This window comes from Euwallacea fornicatus, chromosome 9, assembly GCF_040115645.1.
Source record: "Euwallacea fornicatus isolate EFF26 chromosome 9, ASM4011564v1, whole genome shotgun sequence".
Classification (NCBI taxonomy): Eukaryota; Metazoa; Arthropoda; class Insecta; order Coleoptera; family Curculionidae; genus Euwallacea; species Euwallacea fornicatus.
In genome coordinates this window covers 1,835,808-1,855,023 of record NC_089549.1, presented here as the reverse complement: position 1 = coordinate 1,855,023, position 19,216 = coordinate 1,835,808, and the positions used below count along the sequence as shown (strand labels likewise).

General features: G+C 34.2%; 2 protein-coding genes across 8 annotated transcripts; both read left to right on the top strand.

The window, feature by feature from the left end:
- The first annotated feature begins 1,075 nt into the window (after positions 1–1,075).
- Positions 1,076–6,693, top strand: LOC136341046 (beta-1,4-glucuronyltransferase 1-like). 5 transcript variants are annotated; one of them, XM_066285625.1, is made up of 8 exons: positions 1,076–1,390; positions 1,442–1,494; positions 1,838–2,149; positions 4,161–4,418; positions 5,179–5,374; positions 5,425–5,826; positions 5,875–6,051; positions 6,107–6,693. In XM_066285625.1, the coding sequence occupies exons 3-8, from the start codon at positions 1,980–1,982 to the stop codon at positions 6,371–6,373; spliced, it is 1,470 nt and encodes a 489-aa protein (XP_066141722.1). In that variant the 5' UTR covers positions 1,076–1,390; positions 1,442–1,494; positions 1,838–1,979; the 3' UTR covers positions 6,374–6,693. The 5 variants fall into 5 exon arrangements, with proteins under 5 accessions (XP_066141722.1, XP_066141723.1, XP_066141720.1 ...); XM_066285626.1 differs by lacking the exon at positions 1,442–1,494 and having other exon boundaries at positions 1,076–1,410; XM_066285623.1 differs by having other exon boundaries at positions 1,076–1,494.
- Positions 6,694–10,327: 3,634 nt separating this feature from the next.
- LOC136341047 (beta-1,4-glucuronyltransferase 1-like) lies at positions 10,328–18,690 on the top strand. Of its 3 annotated transcripts, XM_066285629.1 has the most exons (7): positions 10,522–10,597; positions 11,171–11,321; positions 14,814–15,071; positions 17,020–17,215; positions 17,274–17,675; positions 17,728–17,904; positions 17,968–18,690. In XM_066285629.1, exons 3-7 carry the CDS (start codon positions 14,860–14,862, stop codon positions 18,226–18,228), a joined length of 1,248 nt encoding a protein of 415 aa, XP_066141726.1. In that variant the 5' UTR covers positions 10,522–10,597; positions 11,171–11,321; positions 14,814–14,859; the 3' UTR covers positions 18,229–18,690. The 3 variants fall into 3 exon arrangements, with proteins under 3 accessions (XP_066141725.1, XP_066141726.1, XP_066141727.1); XM_066285628.1 differs by lacking the exon at positions 11,171–11,321 and having other exon boundaries at positions 10,328–10,597; XM_066285630.1 differs by lacking the exons at positions 10,522–10,597; positions 11,171–11,321 and adding an exon at positions 13,238–13,426.
- The last annotated feature ends 526 nt before the right edge of the window (positions 18,691–19,216 follow it).

Here is a 19,216-nt window from a genome sequence, read left to right as displayed (position 1 = left end):
CGCAATCTTTTACCTACAATATCCCATACACGTTCAATTAGTGAGAGGTCTGGAGATCGAGGTGGTCAAGGTGGCAAATTGATTGCATTTATCGGAAAGACCTCCATGGTCATTCTAGCCTCATGTGGTCGTGCATTGCCTTGCTGGAAAACCGGATTAACAAGAGTTTTCAGATAAGGTATGAAATGAGGTGCCAGGATTTACTGGATGTATCGTTGGGCTGTCATACTGCATTCAATGAAAAGTAAAGGCGACCCGCTACCATACGCAATACCATCTCACACCATTACCCTGACAGACTGATGACATGTCTCTGTATTGTAAACTGGGGATTCCACTGTTTTTTTTACTCTCGCCCGACCATCATGTATACCCAAACAGAATCTGGATTCGTCACTAAACACGATATTATCCCATTCCAAATTTCAATGTGTCCGTTTTCTGTATCAGTGTAGTCGATTTTGACGATGATTTAAAGTGAAGGGTAACACAAGATGGTAAGAAATCATGTTGATGGTAAGAATGGTAAGAAATCAGTTCAAAATTTGTTATCCGGCGATAACTAGCTCGAATTCCAATGGGCCTTCGAGCCTCAGCAAACTACTGATCCGCCAGCGTCTTCGACGAGACGAAGCTATTTATTAAAACGGCGATCTTGGCGTTCTGTAGTTCTTCGGGATCTTCTAGTACTTTCCTCTGCCTGTTTGCTCTTTTTAGAAACATGCATGATAACATCTCACAATTTGTTTACACTACGGTTCAATCTATTGAGGATTTCCCTAAATGACCCACCAACCCCTCGCAGCCCCATAAATTCGACCTCTCTCTCAAACTCTTCCAACTGATGGAATTTTCGCTGCATGCTACGTCTAGGAATATTTGATTAATCCATAAGCACTTCCTAAGTGCACTATACATCAATAAATGACATTTTGCACTCATATTGTTGATGTTTTATTGCAATTTTGATAGTAAAAAAAACTAACATTCCTGATAACTCGTAAATACATTGATAAATATGGCTGAATATTTAATCGTTTTTTGTGTTCCCATATATGAACCTGCATACCAAAAATTATTTAAATAAAACCATTTTTACTGGGTGTTCTCTTTTCCACGTCACGCGGTATACTTACTGAGTAGGGTTGCCCAAAATTTAAACTTTTTTACATAGATAAGCACTGCTCAGTTTTTTTGTGTATTAATCTCTGGATGTTCTATTATTTTGACTTTCATATCACAACTCTTTTATTACACCTTTATTCAAATAACATTATCTTATCAAAAATACGTATACTAAATCAGTCTGAGACTTGCAAATGATGTGGCTTTTACAAGGGAAGTAGTACAAATCGAGAACAGTTCGAATATATAGGAGCAACACCATGCTGTAAGCAGTTATTAAATGCGGTAATATGTCATCAGTTATTCGTTGATTTAGGTTCGCACTTGAAAGATCGTTAAATTTCCGCCCATCATTAATTGAATCATCAAGTAAGTGTTCCTAATAGTGGTTTTATCCGATTGGAAAATCAAGCAACAAAATTGAGGGAACTTTACGAGATATCGCCTGGTTCACACGTATTAAAAATGATCAGCGGTGATAAGTGTATTTGGAAATTATGATAATAAATTTTTAAATCAGAAATTCGATTGTCACATTTCTGCGGTAATTTAATATCAAGGAACAACAAATATAATCAACGTACCCTCCCGAAACTCGACGAAACTAAAAATGTCCAAGATTCCAGTACTGCCTTATTGAGATGAACCTCGTTTTCCTTTCAAATCTTTCATGTGACATTGATCCTGAAACTCTATGACATACCATTTGTAGGTACTCATCAATGTTGGTTTACTATTGAAAATAATACCAAGATATCAACTTATCTGGATAAGTCAGACAGATTTATCTCATGGCAAAAAAGTAAAATTAGTACCACCACCAGCAATTTATATCATGCGAATTGCCACTCAACATGAGAAAATTTAACCGGCTTCGTGGTGTCAGCAATTTCATTTTTATGATTTTCGGATGTGCAGTGACAACATTATATTTTATAATATTTGTAAACGTGCATCGGGATAGTGAAAAAATTGTGAGTAGTGAAAATTTCACTGATGTCCATGAGTATCAAAATATGTGCAGGTGAGTTAATGTTTGAAAAGTAGAGTGCTCTAAGTTCGAAGTTTCGTAGATTTAGTCTGACTGATAATTTCTCTGTTGTGTTCCGTATTATCTAGCATTGTTGTTGGCTGTATATATTAGTTGTAAAATTTTTATAAGTCTTTTTTCCACGCGGCTTTTCGAGGATATTTCGCTGTCGATGTTCACCCCCGCGTGCTCAGCCTATGGCTTCGGTAGCAGGAGTGTCCTCTGCAGCGTCTGTTGCCTGAATCTTGTGCTCGCACTTCTTCCGCTGTAAAGAATCAACTCTGTTTTGTCACGTTTACTAGAGAGTGCAGTTTCAGTACAGTATCCTTTTATTATTTTACTCTTATCCGATATCATTAGCAGCCATCACCACCATCATCCTTAGCGTGAGCACATACACTCGATCCCTCGCTGTGGAACTTAAGACGGGCCTCCAAATGGCCCTCCACCAGGAGGCACCACAGCCGCGGTGTTTTTCTCTCATTTAATATTTAGACATTGTGACCCTGGATAGCGCAAACATCCAAATCCTAGAGACAGCTAAAGTTCTAAGTCAGAATGTTTCGTGTATTATATTCCTAAAAATCTAAGGCTTATCCAGAAATGCCGCAATCTCTAATATGTTCCGTTTAATAAGGCTGTTACTTGTTCAAGAATATTATATATCATTTTGCACGTTTGTATAAGGAATCTCAGTATTTATAGGAAGTAAAGACGATCTAGAGATTTATCGTTGTTGTTTTTGGAAATAAGTCAAAAAACATTTTATGCTCTTGGCCGGAGTTATTTTTAAGAAGATATCGAGAATATTGATAAATATTCTATTCGTCTAGCTTCCTATCTCCTATAGTTACAAGATTATCTATTTAAACATCGAAAGTTGGTCGCTGTTTCAGGTAAAAACTCAAACAAAATTAGGAAATTCTCGTTAACTAATTTTTTATCTGAGAAAAATTTCGTCATGACGAAATTCTGGCGATTTAAGTATGTTTGTAATCACTTATACAGGTATCACCAGCTCATGTCAAAACAGGGATTGTGCAAGTGAGGGGGGACCGCGTAAGTTGTAACATGACTCCGACAAAGAGCAACGAAGTGCGTCGAATGTTTAGCGGTTGAAGTGGGCGGAGTCAGTCCAGATCCAGTGCCCAAATCTCTCACCGTTTCAGAATTCTTATTGATATAAGTTCTAGTGATGGCTTAGTTAGTTTTTAAGTTTTACTTAATTATAAATAATTGAACATTTCCTCAATATAGCGACACTTAGTTACGTCATTAATGAATACGATGATCTAAGTTCACTGATATTTGTTAATCCCTTTATCGTTTAAAACAATATCGCAAAATATATAAATCGACTAGTGCAACTAAAGCATATAAGGTATTTTGGTTTTAAGCCGCAGAGTTATTATGTTCCGTTTTTTTTTTCATTTATTTACATTGCTGTATTTTGCTCTGATATTGTTAACAATTTCCGTCTCTACAAAGGCAGCGAAATCCATGATAATTTAAACATCGAAGTGGGAACACGTGATGGACTGACTCCGCCTACTTCAACCCCTAGCTTTTCGAAGCATCTCGTCGGTCTCTGTCGGAGGCATATTAAAACTTATGCGGTCCTTCTCTCACTTTCACGATTCCTATATTCCGAATGGAATGTGTGTCTACATGTATACGTATGTGCTCATATAAACTCTATAAAGCGTATACCAAAGCTAGTTTCTTTATAGTCTTAACAAAAAATTTATTGTTGTGTTACAACTTATTTTTCATAAAATTACACTAAAAAATCTCAAACAATACCTATTTATGTTTGTATGTGTAACCATCTTTTAACGTCATTGCTATTTACGATGCTATTACATCTCGATGGAGCGTTTGTGGTAGGGTGGTGCAATTACCATTGTGTCTTCACCAAACAGAGTTCATCCTTCAACTACCTGAACATACACTTCATAAACTTATTTAGAATTGCGTGTGAATCAATTTCCTTCTCTCTTCCCAGTGAGTGGAAAATAGCACTAGACCAAGAAAAAACAAGACATATTGAAGATATGTTAAGAAAAGAGGACATAATTTTGAATTACGATATCTCAAGTGATATTAATGACGAATTGAGCTCATACTTTCAATGTGATAATACCTATAAGCATAGAATGGTATCCCAGAGAGGATCCTATTATGTTATATACAATTTCGTCAAGGCTCAAAGGAAATTTGGTTGTACTGAGAGTGTGACTTTGTCCACCCCGGCAGATTATAGGTAAGTTCGAAGAAATGTGTGAGACATAACACTAATTAAAACAGTTAATATTAATATGCTCACAGATAAAAATTGCGACGAAAACCTTAAAATAAACCAAATGATATTAACAAACGTTTTAGTTGCTGCTGGATATTAAAGATTCTTACTGCAATATCATGTTTGGGAAAAAGCTCATGTTGCGTTTTTTAGCTTTATCCAATCGTAAACAATAAATATTTATTTGGTGCAATAAAAGTGTTAGATAATATTTCTATTCTATTAATCGTGTCTCCCCATATTACTTCATCATTAGGGTTTTTTATAACTAATTCAGACAATGATAACAAAATGATATTGAAATAGAGATGCGCTACACTTGCAAATCACAACAATGGAAATCCCTAGCCGATCCTAAATCGACTTTGATCAGAGTCATATTGTCGTTCATCGTTTTTCGATAAAATTAAAGTCCTTAGTGCAATTTATATATATATTTCAAAAAATTCGATCACATTAAAAGATGGCGTTGAGGAAGAGCTTCCAGTATTATTTCAAACTTTTTTAAATTTATTTTTGCAACGACAAAAGTTCATTAAATTTCAATAAGATAAACACTAAATTGTTGGCATAGAAAAAAAAAACGTTTTGCGCATAACAACATTGCTGATAAAAAAAATAATATAAGTCTCCGATACTTATACTTGATTATTTTTTATAATATATATTATATTATATAAGTGGAGCATGCTACTTCAATCAATTTTAAGTAATTTTTAAGGTTTCTGGACAATATAATACCATTAGTAGACCGATGGAGAGGACCAATAAGCATCGCCCTTTATGCACCTGGACACGATTTCTACACAACTCTAAACTCTATTGCATATCTAAGAAATTGTAAACCTGCCATAGTAAGACAACTCGTCAGTTTCCACTTAGTTTTCGATCAGGAGCATACTCCAAATATCAAAAACGTAATGGACATTCTTATATAAATTCGTTATTTTATTTAATAATTTTTCAGCCTAAAGGCAGTTTGCTTGACTCTTACGAAGACCTCTATAACTGCTCTCTTCCTCCCCCATGGCAAGCAGCAAATGACGAATATATGTATAAAACCCAGCATGGTCTTTTTTATCCCATAAATGTGCTTCGCAATGTTGCCAAATTGGCATCTCAGACTTACTTTATTTTTCCCAGCGACATCGAATTGTATCCCACTAGAAGATTTATCCACTTGTTTATGAATTTTGCCAAATACAATATCGCATTATTTGGAAAACATCAGAGAAACGTTTTTGTTTTACCAGTTTTCGAGATATTGGCTACCCAGACTATTCCTGAAAATAAAACACAACTGCAAAAAATGCTGAAAATGAAGACTGCTATTATTTTTCATCAGAAGGTGTGCGTGGTATGCCACAGGGTGAGTTTAATAGTTCTTTAATGCAGAGGAATTACAGATATTTTGCAGGTAATTGATAGCGAAAAATGGGTGAAAGCCAAAGAAACTGAAGGTCTGAATGTATTTTCAGTGGGACAACGAGTGGGTCGCCATATGGTATGGGAGCCATTTTTTGTTTGCACTCAAAATGAGCCCTTATGGGATGAAAGAATGACATGGGAAGGCCAGAACAACAAAATGGTTCAGGTTGGAAATTCAAGAACTCCTTAATGAATAACCCACCTTCATTGAGGGTTTTTAGGTATACACCATGTGCGTCATGAAATACAACTTTCACGTGTTGGACAATGCATTTTTAATACACAAACCTGGAGTGAAGAGCAAAAAAGTTCAATTAGAGAAGTTTAAAGTCATTGTTACAGAATCAACTAAAAAAATTAAGAAAATAGCAGTGGAGCTGCAAAATTTGTATGGATTTAACCCAAATTGTTCTACCTCGTATCAACGTAAAAAGCACAGAGAAGTAGGTCCACTAAAAGCCAATAATAAAAAGGCACAGAACACGTGACGAAACCTATATATTTATGGGAAATGTATGCAAATATTTTTGAAAATAATATTTTTTTATGTTTATGCTATAAAAACGAATTTAGGATAAATACTTATTTTGTTGACTGTTGATATGTGTAGATATCTGTCTTAGATAGTACATCGCAAATATTACATAAAAAATGTAAAAAAATGTTATATATATATTTTTTAATTATTTATAAAAACAACTGGAATATGTAAATAAATAACATTAAGACTCGCGACCTCCACGTGTCGCGTTGCTGAATCTTAACACGATCTTACAAGTTCATAAATAAAATATTTATATTAAAATAGGTCCATCATTGTTTTTTTTTTGGTTTGAACATGATACACATATACTTTTTCGGATAATATATATTTTGAATTATATAGGGGATCGCGCAAAACGAAGATATATAAATAAAAAGACGAGAAGTGAACGAGCTCTTGCAAGGGTCAATGGTAACCGCAGAGAATTTGCACCGAACGGTACAAAACTAAAAAATATATATATATTAAAATTGACCGTCTGATGTATCAAAAAATATGGAAATTACTAAAACTGTCGCCATTAGCCGCCAGAAGAGTTAGTTCAGAGCACTAAGACTATTAACAGGTCCGACACAGGGGAACCCCAACCGAAGAAATGCAAAGGAGTGGGGTATGGTGGTCAGCCTGACTAAGAGGGATTCGTTCAATTTAAAGCTTAGCAGATAGGGGAAGGGGGGAATCTTTACAATCAAAATAAGGGCGAATAAATACACCGAACTACCGCACTCTGCCTTCAGGTATATCATTGCATCCATTTGAGTTAACATCGAGAAACGCCATAGATTACTTAGTAAATTAATGCACAACTTTAAACCGCTTTCTTTTAAGAAACAGATTCTTCTTAACAAAATTACTAAAAAAAATGTTTATAACGTGCAATTTAATACTGAAACCTTTATCACATCACAATTTGTAATTGTTGGTCCGTTTCTTTTTACAACAAAGTTTTGCAGTAAACGTTACAAGTAATCTTGTAAAACTTTGGACGATGAACCTGCTTCTTTTCTTTTTTTTTCTGAGAAGCGAGTTTTTTCAGTTAAGACTTGCAAAAGTGAAGTCACGCAACACGGACATGAGAAAAACACCAGGTAAAAGTGATATTGATGAGCGATGACACAGAATACTGATTTTTACGGATTTTGCGAGACGATAATACACGTGAAACCGTAAGATTTCACAGTGAAACTAAAGCAATTCGTTTTTGATTTCGAATTTGCACGAGTGTGCGATAAAAACTGCTCAAAATATGGGAAAATCGCAATCGGTGAAGTGGCCTTCATTGAGGACATATTAATTTTAACTTGCACCCTTAATTTTTTTAAATTTAAAATGAGATTGTCGTATTAGTTAAATAAAAAATTTGATATAATTCAAAAAATGGCCAATATCTTGCAAACGAACTTCAACAGTCTACCACTAATATTTCGGAGACATTTAGGTATATTGGAACGAAATGGATAAAAAAAATATTATTATTTTTTTTAATAGGAAAGAACTTTACCACACATCACTGGTTACGATAGTTTTAGCCTATAAACAGGCAACTTCAAAATTGATTTAGTCCGATAAGAAAAAAAAATACATATACTGCATATAGTGTTTGAATTTACAACCTGCAATAATAGATAAAAACAGTAGATAATAATAATATATCCACAAATATGTGTCAACATTACTGTTTTCCACTAAACCATTACCGTATTTTCCATTATGGAAACGTCCAGATAAATCCGTTATACTTCAGATATTCACTAATATTGGAATGATAACAAAGCATTATTCGAGAGATGCGTCAATAATTCATGATAAAAAAAACTCAAAAAATAAATTAATGCACAAATATACACATTTGACGAGAGAATCTATGAATAATAATCGCACTTACATCGAACCCTCCTATCTCGTCGTGAGAATGATTACATGACGGTGAGTTCATTGATGGAGGTAAATTATTTATTATATGACCAATTGCAAATAACTTTTTGGGAAGTAGATTCGTGATCAAGCAAGTTTGATTTTGATTCCTCTCGAAGCCAAAAAACTGGAATAGAGGCAGACACAAAATTCATACTTTCCCACCTTTACTATTTCATCAGGTAATTCCCCTTGTCAGGAATATTTTATCAGTCCACCGACCATGTGAGGCCCATTTAAGTAATATACGACCAATAATAAGCCAGAAGTGTTCTTCAGGCCATACCGACATACAAACAAACGCATTACTATTTTATAATTATTATAGTAATTTTCATCTAATTTTTTTACTATTTTTTTGTTTTTATTTTTACTTCTTTATTATTAGTTATAATACTGTAGAAGGTGTCCCATTTAAAGCTATGACTGAAGATTACTCAAAAACGGTACGTCGTATGAAAAAGCTTCAAGTAAAAGTTGCCCGGTAAAGGGGGGGGGGCGGGCATGTCACGAAGGTAGCAGCTTTTAACCAAAACGTTATTTTAAGGGCATTTTTTCCAAATGGCAACACTGTATTTTTTTTGGTATCCTTGTATACCTTCAAAAAATGAACATCTTTTATTTGAACAATTTTTATTAGACGTTTTGCTGCACAGTTATCCCTGATTTTTGTCTAATTTTTTAAATAGTCGAAATTATTGCATTATTTTTTTATAAAAAAGTTTTACAATGCCTTTTTCGTTTAAAACTCATAACAATCCTTCCATCTAATAAAAATTTAATTCAATGAAATCATTTTTTTCCTTCAATTTCCTCTTGTTAGAGTCTATTTTATTACAAAGTCTACAGGTTATCGATATTCTCTTTTCGATAATAAATCTAATCGTTTCGTGTGAAATTATTAAAAAATTATTATTTTTATTTTAAAATTTAATAATCGAGATGGCCCGCTACGCTTTGCATGGAAAATTAGAAACGGTTTTTATTTATGGAGAGGCTGGAAGAAATGTCAGTCAGGCAGTAGAAGTTTATGCTGAAAGAGTTCCCTGTTGGACGACTTTCAGCAGTATCAATAAAAATTTCAAAAAAACGATAACGTTGGAAACAAAACGGAACTTCGTTCCCGAAGTGCAACACATGAAGGCAAGCAAGTAGCAATTCTCGCAACTGTTGCCTTCGATTCCCGTGTGAGTTGTAGTCAAATTGCTGTTGCGTCAGGAACATCAAAGACAATTGTCCAAAGAATTTGGAAGTGAAAATGTGTGTCCATTGATAAACGGGGAAACGTTGCGTAAAGTAAATAATTCTTTTTGGATAAGAGATGAGATATGTTTGGAACAGAAGGGGCATTCTATTGAATATTTGCATCCATAAGTTTCTCAAATTAAGATTTTAAATTAATTTGCCAACTTAAAAAAAAGATTTCCTTTTCATAAAAATAGTTTTTTTTATTAGATAGAAAGATTGTTAAGCGTTTTAAACAAAACATGCGTTGCAAAACTTACAAAAAAAAATGCAATAATTTCGATCATCTCAAAATTCCGACAAAAATCAAAGATAACTTGGCAGTAAAATGTCTAGTAAAAAATTGTGCAACTAAAAGATATTATTTTTTAAAGATCTACGAGGATCTATGAAAAAAAATACGGAGTTCCCATTTGAAAAAAAGTTGCCCTTTAAATGACCTTGAAATGACGTTTTGGTGAAAAGTCACTATCATCATGACATATCCCCTATTTACCGGACAACTTTTATTTGAAACTTTTTCCATTCAACGTACCGTTTTCGAGTAATTTTCAATTACAGCTTTAACTGGGACATCCTATAGATATTGCTATTTTATGTTACTTATTATATTATATTTATATATAGTGTAGTAAAATTATAATATTCAGTTATAATTGGTATGACATGTTATAGATTGCCACAACTTCTCGTCAATGATAATGGAGGATTAATTCGTTATTGATCTCAACTTATATTATCTGATTTTAAGAAAGTGATAATACCCTCGCACGATTAAAGATTTTGTAAAAAATATATCTGGATCGTGCCTTGTATAATGAGTTAGTTGCGGCACCATGGGCCTGCTGCCCAAACCGCATAGTGGCAGTTTCTGCTATGTGCTTCTTGGATCCCTGCTGACTTTTTTCTACTTTGTCGTGATTTCCCGTATGGGGACTTCTACAAGCTCTTCTAATCCTATCTACAGGCATGCTTCGGTGAATTCCTATTCTTATAGTGAATTCTGCAGGTGAGTGATATTCTGAATTGCTAAAGTTACTAAGTTATTGCCGCGAATCTTGATCTAGATAAGTAATTTATTAGGATTTATTAGTTTGGATCTTACGTAGTACATGTTTCGTTTTACCAGTAAAAAATGTGAGAAAGTTAGTACTAAATAATGTTAAGAAGTTCAAATTACTAATTTTAATTTTTCATTCAAGCACACAGCTTCGAAAGACCAAGCCGGTGCGGTAGTTTTTTTAAGAAAAATCTGAAAAATGTAGTGGGAGATTTTTAAATTTGATTTTTCCTACTTCGAAAACCTTTTAAAGGCAAAATTTTAACAAATTTTCCGCGCAGTTATCACTACCAAACTTGTCGGTTCAATATGATCTTTCGGGCGCTCACGCAAGGGTTTGAAAAACCCTAAGGAAGTGAATTATTGCCGCAGTGCTTGAGTGAAAAAACGGAATTCTCAAAAAAAAGTTGATTATTTCAAATGTTTTACAACATTTTTAATAGCTTTGGTGGTTAGAAAGACGCTTGCTTAAGACCCGGTTTTTAAAACTCCTGGCAACTGCTAACATGACGATTTCTGTAGAAACGACGAAATCAAAGCAGAGCAATGGGCAATGGCAATGGCAACGGACAATTTCCCCAGCATTGGTTAATTTTCTATTTAAATTATCTTACTGGTGAAGTCGGCAAGAGTTTGAAAAACCGAGCTATAGTTGCTGACAACATGTGGCGAGGTAATTAGCAGTAGATATCAGGGGCTTCAAGAAGACATGGATAAGTCAGTTTATACCATAATTTCAGGATTCTGGAAAATTTCAAGTCTTCTTGCATCATTCACCTATAGTTGTTTTTATCATAAGTGAGCTACGATACTTGACACCTTTTAAACTATCAAATCCAGGACAGGGCGATAGTTTTTCTAGGGTCAAGCACCTTTCTTCTATCTAGAACTCCTAAATGATGAGTCCCTGCTTTTTTTTTAATTGAATTGTTTCGTCAAATTCTTATCTTTTGAGTATATTTACTCCGAATCTGTGTGAGAAATACAGGGAAAAAATTTTAACTAAAATACTCTATATCTCAGAAACTAGTTTTCCGAGTTACGTAAATAGTACAACGTGTGTGCCTGTGAATGATGAGTTTAGAGGTACCTCCCCTACCTAATATTCAATATACAGTAGAATGGTATAGACTAGTAGATTTTTGAGCGGCAACACGAACGCTATATGTGGTAATAATCAGGTAATATACATTTTTCTTTGAGTGCTGAATGACTATTTACAGACGATAGATATTGATCAACCCAAATGTAGGGTAATGGTTGTGTGAGTACTTACGACTACCAAAAATATTTATCTTCTTGTCAATTTATTCCTTAATGTAATAGCTATTATAGATCAAAGTGTAGCCGAAATCTAGAAAAAAACACGATATTATTACAAAACACATGCACTTCTATCCTTGATCGCATACAATGCTAATTAAGAGACGATGGAAACCTAATTAGGAGTAATAGGTATTTATAAACAACAGAGACCGTTATACTAGGCTGAAAAATTGAAAACTGCATAGATTTTTTTATACACAGTTCAAATAGTATGGAACAAAATATGCAATTATTTGGGCTCTAAACTTACAAATTACACCGTTAGAAGCCGAGATGATGATATAATGATGGATTATAAAGCAATTTTACTCATACATATTCTACTACGAAATCGTTTAATCGACGGAAGGTAAAGGCTTCTGACACTAAGATTCTAGAAATTAACGTCTCCTATGTGGTATTACGAATAACACAAGTTCACTGAGTGAGTGATACCTCATGTACTCCATTTAAAAAAGTAAAACAAGCTATATTTATGCCTTTCTCTGTAGAAAAATGTTGTATGATACACGTGATTCATGGATCCCAAGCTTTTACAGCAGTAAAGGTAATTGTTAATGCGATATACCTACTTAATGAATTATTGCTTAATAATACACCCCACTCGTGAGCTAAGTTGAGAAAATAAAACTATTTATTATACACCAAGATTGTGAATTACAATGTTATGAACCGAACATCAAGCTTAAGCACTAAAGGAGCTGAGACACGAGGGTCGTAGGTATGTCACTACTGCATTAAATATAGATGTATGACCTTGTCACTATAACAATTAAGCAAATTTTAGAAAATTAACGTTTCAATAAAAATACAATAAAAAAATTTCCAGACAGAATTCGCGGTTATAACCTAATCTTGATTAAAGCCATTAATAATCGATAAATTTTTCCTTTTTTACAGGAACGTTAATTAATTTACGCATTAATTAACTAATCAGAATTACGCTCAATTTGACAACGATCTCCATGGCAACCATTTTCATTAGCTCGCTAAGGAAGTGATGACCCATACGTCCAACCATAGAATAGTGGTGTTTTTAACAGTTACCAGCGAAAAAAATTATTTATAGTATAAATTTTTAAATTTTGTGATTCTAGAATAATGGTCAGGACCATCAACTTTTCTACATTTTCAGACACTTTAAAAGCAAAAGAGCATTTATAATAAACGTTCAGACCGAAAATCTACCAATCAATAGTTATTCAGGAAAGCCGACTTAATACATTTATTCCCATAATTGTTTAAATTGAAGCAAAATTGAAAGTTGATTTGAGGATTAGGTCAAATCCGAATTGTAATCCCGAAAACAAAATGAAAAGAAATTTCGTAACGTTATTAGATCAAATTGTTATAGATTGCGGCAATTTACATAAAGCAATTACAATGAAATTTGTGAGTAATAAGAGTTTGATGTCGGCACAACAGGTTTGGAGAAATTTCCTTACAATTCAGGTACAAAAGTTAAGTTTTAGATATACATATTTGGTAATCTTATGTGCTTTCATTGTTCCGTTAGGCTTCTGGATTAATAAATTAGTTTTGAATTAGGAAATCATGTGCTGACGCCTGTATATTAGGAAAATCCCAAAACGTCCAGGTAATAACAATGAACTGGATGAATATCAACTGGACGTCTATAGGAGGTTCTATAGAATCCTTTTTTCAAGATAGTATTCCGTTGCAATTTCCAGGATTTTCCATGGATATCGGCTGGATTCAAAAAAACAGCTTTCATTAGAACACCCAGAATTCGATAATTAATGATTCGATAAAAAAACAAGTATAAAACTTTTATATTAACTGGGCATCTCAAGGATTCTCTACGGATTCCTAAGGAATTCTGAATATTTTCAAAATCATCAAAATTCCATCCGTTGAGACTTAGGGAAATTTCAGAATTTCCTACGGGCTGCCAAGCATTTTACGGAACAGAAGACTATGATGTCAGATGCAAGACTTGTCCCCTATTGTAATAGCAGTTAATTTTTCAGAATACCCTGGAATGGATGTTTCTGATGTTGACAGAGTATCTAAAGATAATCTGAGGGGATTTTAAAGGATTTTAAATTTTTTATAATATCTAGAACGTTCAGGATATTGCACGGATTTGTGTCTGTCTAGGCAATATCTCTCTATGGATTTTCCAAGATTGGGCGGTTTAGTAAAATTTCTGACTATTGTTGAAAATTTTCTACGGACTTCTATGTAATTCCGAATATTTTCAAAATTATGAATTTAGTTCAACTGTCTCTATTGCAGAATTTTCAATGGGTTGTCCAGGATTTCCTGGAATAGGAGAGTATTGATATTAGCTAGTTAGATTTTCTGAGATTCATGGAAATTGCGGCATCTCGTATGACATAGTAGAGTTCCCCTAAAATTCAGTAATTTCCGAAACACCCCGACACCTCCACGATTTGTTAATGATCGACAAAAAGAACTTCGAATCCTGCAAAACTCTTAGACTTTTGCAGGATATCATGGACCGGAAGTTTATGACATTGGCAGAATACTTAAAAAACATATAAAGGCTTTATGAAATATTTTATTATAAAATTCGGGCAGTTTCCAAAACTTCCAGGTCATTTCGTGGATTTGTAGCACTGCAGAAAACAACTCTCCATGGATCATCCAAGATTTGACGATTTCATTTCCTAGCATTTGCACTTAATACATTTCTCTACACGCTATGGTAATTACCCGAAGAATTTTAGCAAGTAACGTAAAAAAGGTTTTTACAGCCTAGGTAGAAAAGAAGATCTTTTAATGCCTGTCTTGGGTTATTAAAATGCTAATCTTGAGTCAGTAGAGAAAAAATATGCTTCGTTTTTTTTTTCAGAGAGAAAAAAGTCGAAGCCGAAAAGCTTTCAATTTTGAAGAATTCCATGCTAGCAGCTAATGACAAAGAAGAAGAAAGTGAATATGAAGAATGGGATGACGACACAGACGTAAGAGCCATATTTAGCTGTGATAACGTGGATAGATCTAAAAGACTGGCTAAGAGGGGATTATTCTACGTTATTTACAACTTTGTGAGAGCCGAAAAAAAATTTGGGTGTATTGACAGCATAACTTTATCTGCACCTGGAGATTTTAGGTAAGCCTTTCTTAGATAGGGGGCTAATTTAGATTATCACGAATACGCTAAATGATAATAAAATTAATTCATTAAATACTCGTCAAAGTGATTTTTCAACAATTATTACAATAAAAGAATTATTTCCACACGTTTCAATTGATTTATCGATGCGCAACAAGATTTTATTGCTCTGGATTATTCTCATTTTTTTATTTTGAAATACGAAAAAAGCTTCCTAAACTTTTAGAACTCTTATCTCAAATGGAAATACTAATCTCTTTTTTATTTTTTTTTTATGTAATTTCATTAAGGATAACGTAGGGGCTTGATACGTGGCTTTAGAAGGTAAAGACTGCTTGTCGATTTTTACAGATAACTTAATGAAATATGGGAACTGGTGGATGTACGAGGCACGTTAAGTAAAAATCTGAAATTTTAAATTTTTGGAAAGAATTTTAATTATTTGACTAAGTTCATTTCATCCATTTCGAGAAGCCACTTAGGCGAGCACTTCTCCAGTCTCCGAAACACTTCTGAAAATCAAATTTAGGAATACTGTTTGGTTATTTAAGCAATACGCAATTAATTTCGTCAATGCATACATGCATCGATAAATAGTGTTGCAAATTCTATGAAAACGATAAAATACACGAAAATACGATAAAACGCAGAAAGCTTAAAAATTGAATAACAAATTTAAACTTGATGTCAGAGTTTGTACAAGGTGTTCCGAAAAAAAAGCAATGCTTAAAATAGTACATGACTCAAAAGAGCCTAACACACTGTATATGGTTATCGACGATTTTGATATTTTGTTATAGAGGGCCTTTAAGAAACCAGATGCATGAAGTTTCGCAAATTTAACTTTACGGGGCGTACGTAAAAAAAATCGTAAAATATAAGAAAAAATGGGTGAAACTTTGCCGCCCTGTATATTGAAAATGGTTCGTTTTCGATTGTGGGTGTATTAGCAGTTTTTTATTATTCTTCAGAGTACTTTCCCCCCACGAAATATCTCCTTGAGAAGATGTTACACTTTATATACAAATTTCCCCCCCAGTTCTCAATAGTTATAATTCATTATTTCTGCTGCTTTTACGACTCTTGAATGAAGAAATAATTTATCCCATGCACATTCAGGGCTGGAATTACTAGAAGTGACTTACGACACTATTCTCTCTTATGCCCTGATCGTTTCCTGAAAATGATCGTTTCTGGGGATAATTACTGTTGTTTCTCTGGATTTTAAAGCTATGGATTAGTCAGAGAAGAGAGATCTTGTCACGTAAATCCTTATGCTAGTTGAACGAAATATTTGGGAGGTGCACAAACTCTGCAAATATTCAATACTCTTCAATCTTATACTTATCGCAAATATCCATGAATCTTAATATATTGATCGAAATATTGTTTGACGATGATTTCTAACACGTATAAGATTTATACCATGGCACTCAGCTATAAATTACAGTGTAAGCGCTACTTAGATATACATTATTTAATAAATACACACACAGGCGTATACGTAGATTACCATGGTTTTTAGTCCAAAAGATAAGCGACCTTACCTTTGATATTTGCTCACCTACTATGCGAAATTGGCAATAAATTTATTTGAATACACTATTTATTAACAAATTGAGAGAAAGCCTGTTGGACAAATGCGGAACGAAAAACAAAATTTTAATTCACCATTTTGTCACTATTAACAAAAATTACTTCGCCCCTTCTGAGGCATGTGGGCGAAATTTTAGGAAGAATTTCCCTTAGAGCAATTACTTCAAATCCCGGAAAATGTTTTAGAATAAAATTTTTGATTGTGGCACTGTGCAAAAGTTTCTTTTCCTTTTTAGTTCAGGTTAGTTCAGGTCAGTTCAAACTATCAACTCTTGTTAACTGATTATTACCAATTAATTTTTCCTTTATTTGATGGCTGTATGAAATTAATAGACTTGTTTTTTTTCAGATTTTTAGATAATATGGTATCGCTGGCACAACGTTGGCAGGGACCAATCAGCATCGCGCTCTACGCCCCTGGACGCGATTTCTATACAGCTCTAGATTCTATCGCATATTTAAGAAACTGCCAAACTTACCTTATAAGAGATCTGGTAACATTTCACATAGTGTTTGACGAGCAGTACACTCCTAAGCAGCGAAATGTAACTTACACCTCACCAGCTCCCCCCAAGGCATGAGTTTTCTATTTCCTAATTCTAGAATGGAACGATCCTTCTGGAGTCTTATGAAGATTACTCCAACTGTTCGATTCCTCCTCCATGGAAGAATGTGGCAGATAAAGAGCTGTTCAAAACCGAAAAGAAATTGCTTTATCCCATAAACGTGGCGCGTAACGTTGCGAAATTGGCGTCTGAAACATATTTTATTTTTCCAAGTGATATTGAGCTCTGCCCCAGCAAAAAGTTCATTCCGAAATTCCTCCAATTTGTTAAAGACAACATGGATCTCTTCTATAAGGACGCTAGAAACGTGTTTGTTCTACCAATTTTCGAGATTCTAGAGAACCAGATTATTCCAGAAAACAAAAACGCCCTTCTGGATATGTTACAAAAGAAAACTGCTACTATTTTCCATAAAAGCGTTTGTGCAGACTGCCACACTGTAAGTTGGTTTCAGTGTTCGTATTATGTAATCAAATAAATTGTAAATTTAGGTAATTGATGGGGATGTTTGGACGAAAACAGAGGAAACTGAAGGATTGAGTGTTTTCTCTGTTGGAAGAAGAACTAACAAGTATGGTGTTTGGGAACCCTTCTTTGTGTGCACCCAACAAACCCCTCTATGGGATGAAAGGTTCACTTGGGAGGGACAAAACAGTAAAATGGCGCAGGTGTTCAATTCCGAAAACCAAAAAAAAAAAAAACAAATATCTCTTCTATGAAAAAAATTCTAGGCTTACACGTTATGCCTCATGAACTATGACTTCTATGTGCTGGACAATGCGTTCTTAATCTACAAATCTGAAGTCAAGAAGAAGAAGGTGTGGATGAAGAAATTCGATGATGTAGTGAAGAACTCAACACAGCTTATGAAGAAAATAGCAATTGAATTACAGGAGATATACGGGTATAATTCGAATTGTAATCCAACTCATCTCAACAAGAAGAAGGCTAAACGGAGGCTCAGCACGATTACGACCAAGCCAAAAATTTGAAGAGGTATTTTTGATTAGTCTGGATGTTGTGAGTGTTTTATCGACGTTATAACAAAGTTCCTATCGCAAATTAGGTATTGATTGAACAGGAAGTATAGTGAAGTATTATTTGTACGAGTAAAAGTAAGTCCTCATATGTGAGTGGGAAAGATTTTCATATTATACATTGGGTATTATTTTTTTATCTCGGTGAAACTTACTTCGACACGTGACGGACTTTAATCGAAATGATGAGAGCAGGTAAAGAAGAGACTTGAAGATACATCAGATACTTCTATTATAACAAGATGTAATCTCTGATCTTAAATCAGGAATCACCTATTTTCTTTTGGCAGATTCTATTTGGCTCTTCTCCTTGGTGTCCAGTGTAAGGTCCTAAGAAATCCGTGAAATATTTTTATTTAATTTATTGTTGGTTAGTTTTAAGTTTCTTTGCTGAATAATACGAGATATACCATCCAATTTGCGACTTAATATCTAGTTAAATTCAACTCAAACGATTATCATTGCAAAAGGTCTCACAACCTTCTGCGCGCTCCAGTCCCAAGCATAGTGTGCTGAGTCCATTGCGTCGTGTCACCTATCCTCCAATCCATTTATCTGTAAAGTCCATGAGGTTATATCTTTTCGTTCTTATTTCATGCACAGTTGTCAGGTCCATTTGATTCTAGGGCTAGTTGCTGCGTCGATGACGTTCTATAATCTTTTGCGCATTACAAATCCAAGCATAGTTTTTTAGGTCGACTGGACCATGCGCCATGTTCCGATCACCATTTAATTATCCATGGGATCGTCGTGTGCTGGATTACAGCTTTATGTAAATTTCAATCTAAAGGGTTTACAATGTAAAGAGTGGCAATTCCAAGCATTCCCCTCCGCTATAAAGCAATTAGTGTTATTTTCATCTTATCCACATTCTTGCGTCACATTATCTCCCTTGTTATTGTTTTCGTATATTTAGTACATATACATATAGAGATAAGCCATT

Bases quoted from the DNA above. Each gene is read 5' to 3' on its own strand.
- LOC136341046 (XM_066285625.1), top strand. From the start codon at position 1,980: ATGAGAAAATTTAACCGGCTTCGTGGTGTCAGCAATTTCATTTTTATG. The intron at 5,827-5,874 runs GTGAGTTTAATA...GATATTTTGCAG, and splicing joins TGTGCGTGGTATGCCACAGG to GTAATTGATAGCGAAAAATG. The intron at 6,052-6,106 runs GTTGGAAATTCA...GAGGGTTTTTAG, and splicing joins AGAACAACAAAATGGTTCAG to GTATACACCATGTGCGTCAT.
- LOC136341047 (XM_066285628.1), top strand. From the start codon at position 10,425: ATGGGCCTGCTGCCCAAACCGCATAGTGGCAGTTTCTGCTATGTGCTT. The intron at 15,072-17,019 runs GTAAGCCTTTCT...GTTTTTTTTCAG, and splicing joins TCTGCACCTGGAGATTTTAG to ATTTTTAGATAATATGGTAT. The intron at 17,216-17,273 runs GTAACTTACACC...TCCTAATTCTAG, and splicing joins ACACTCCTAAGCAGCGAAAT to AATGGAACGATCCTTCTGGA.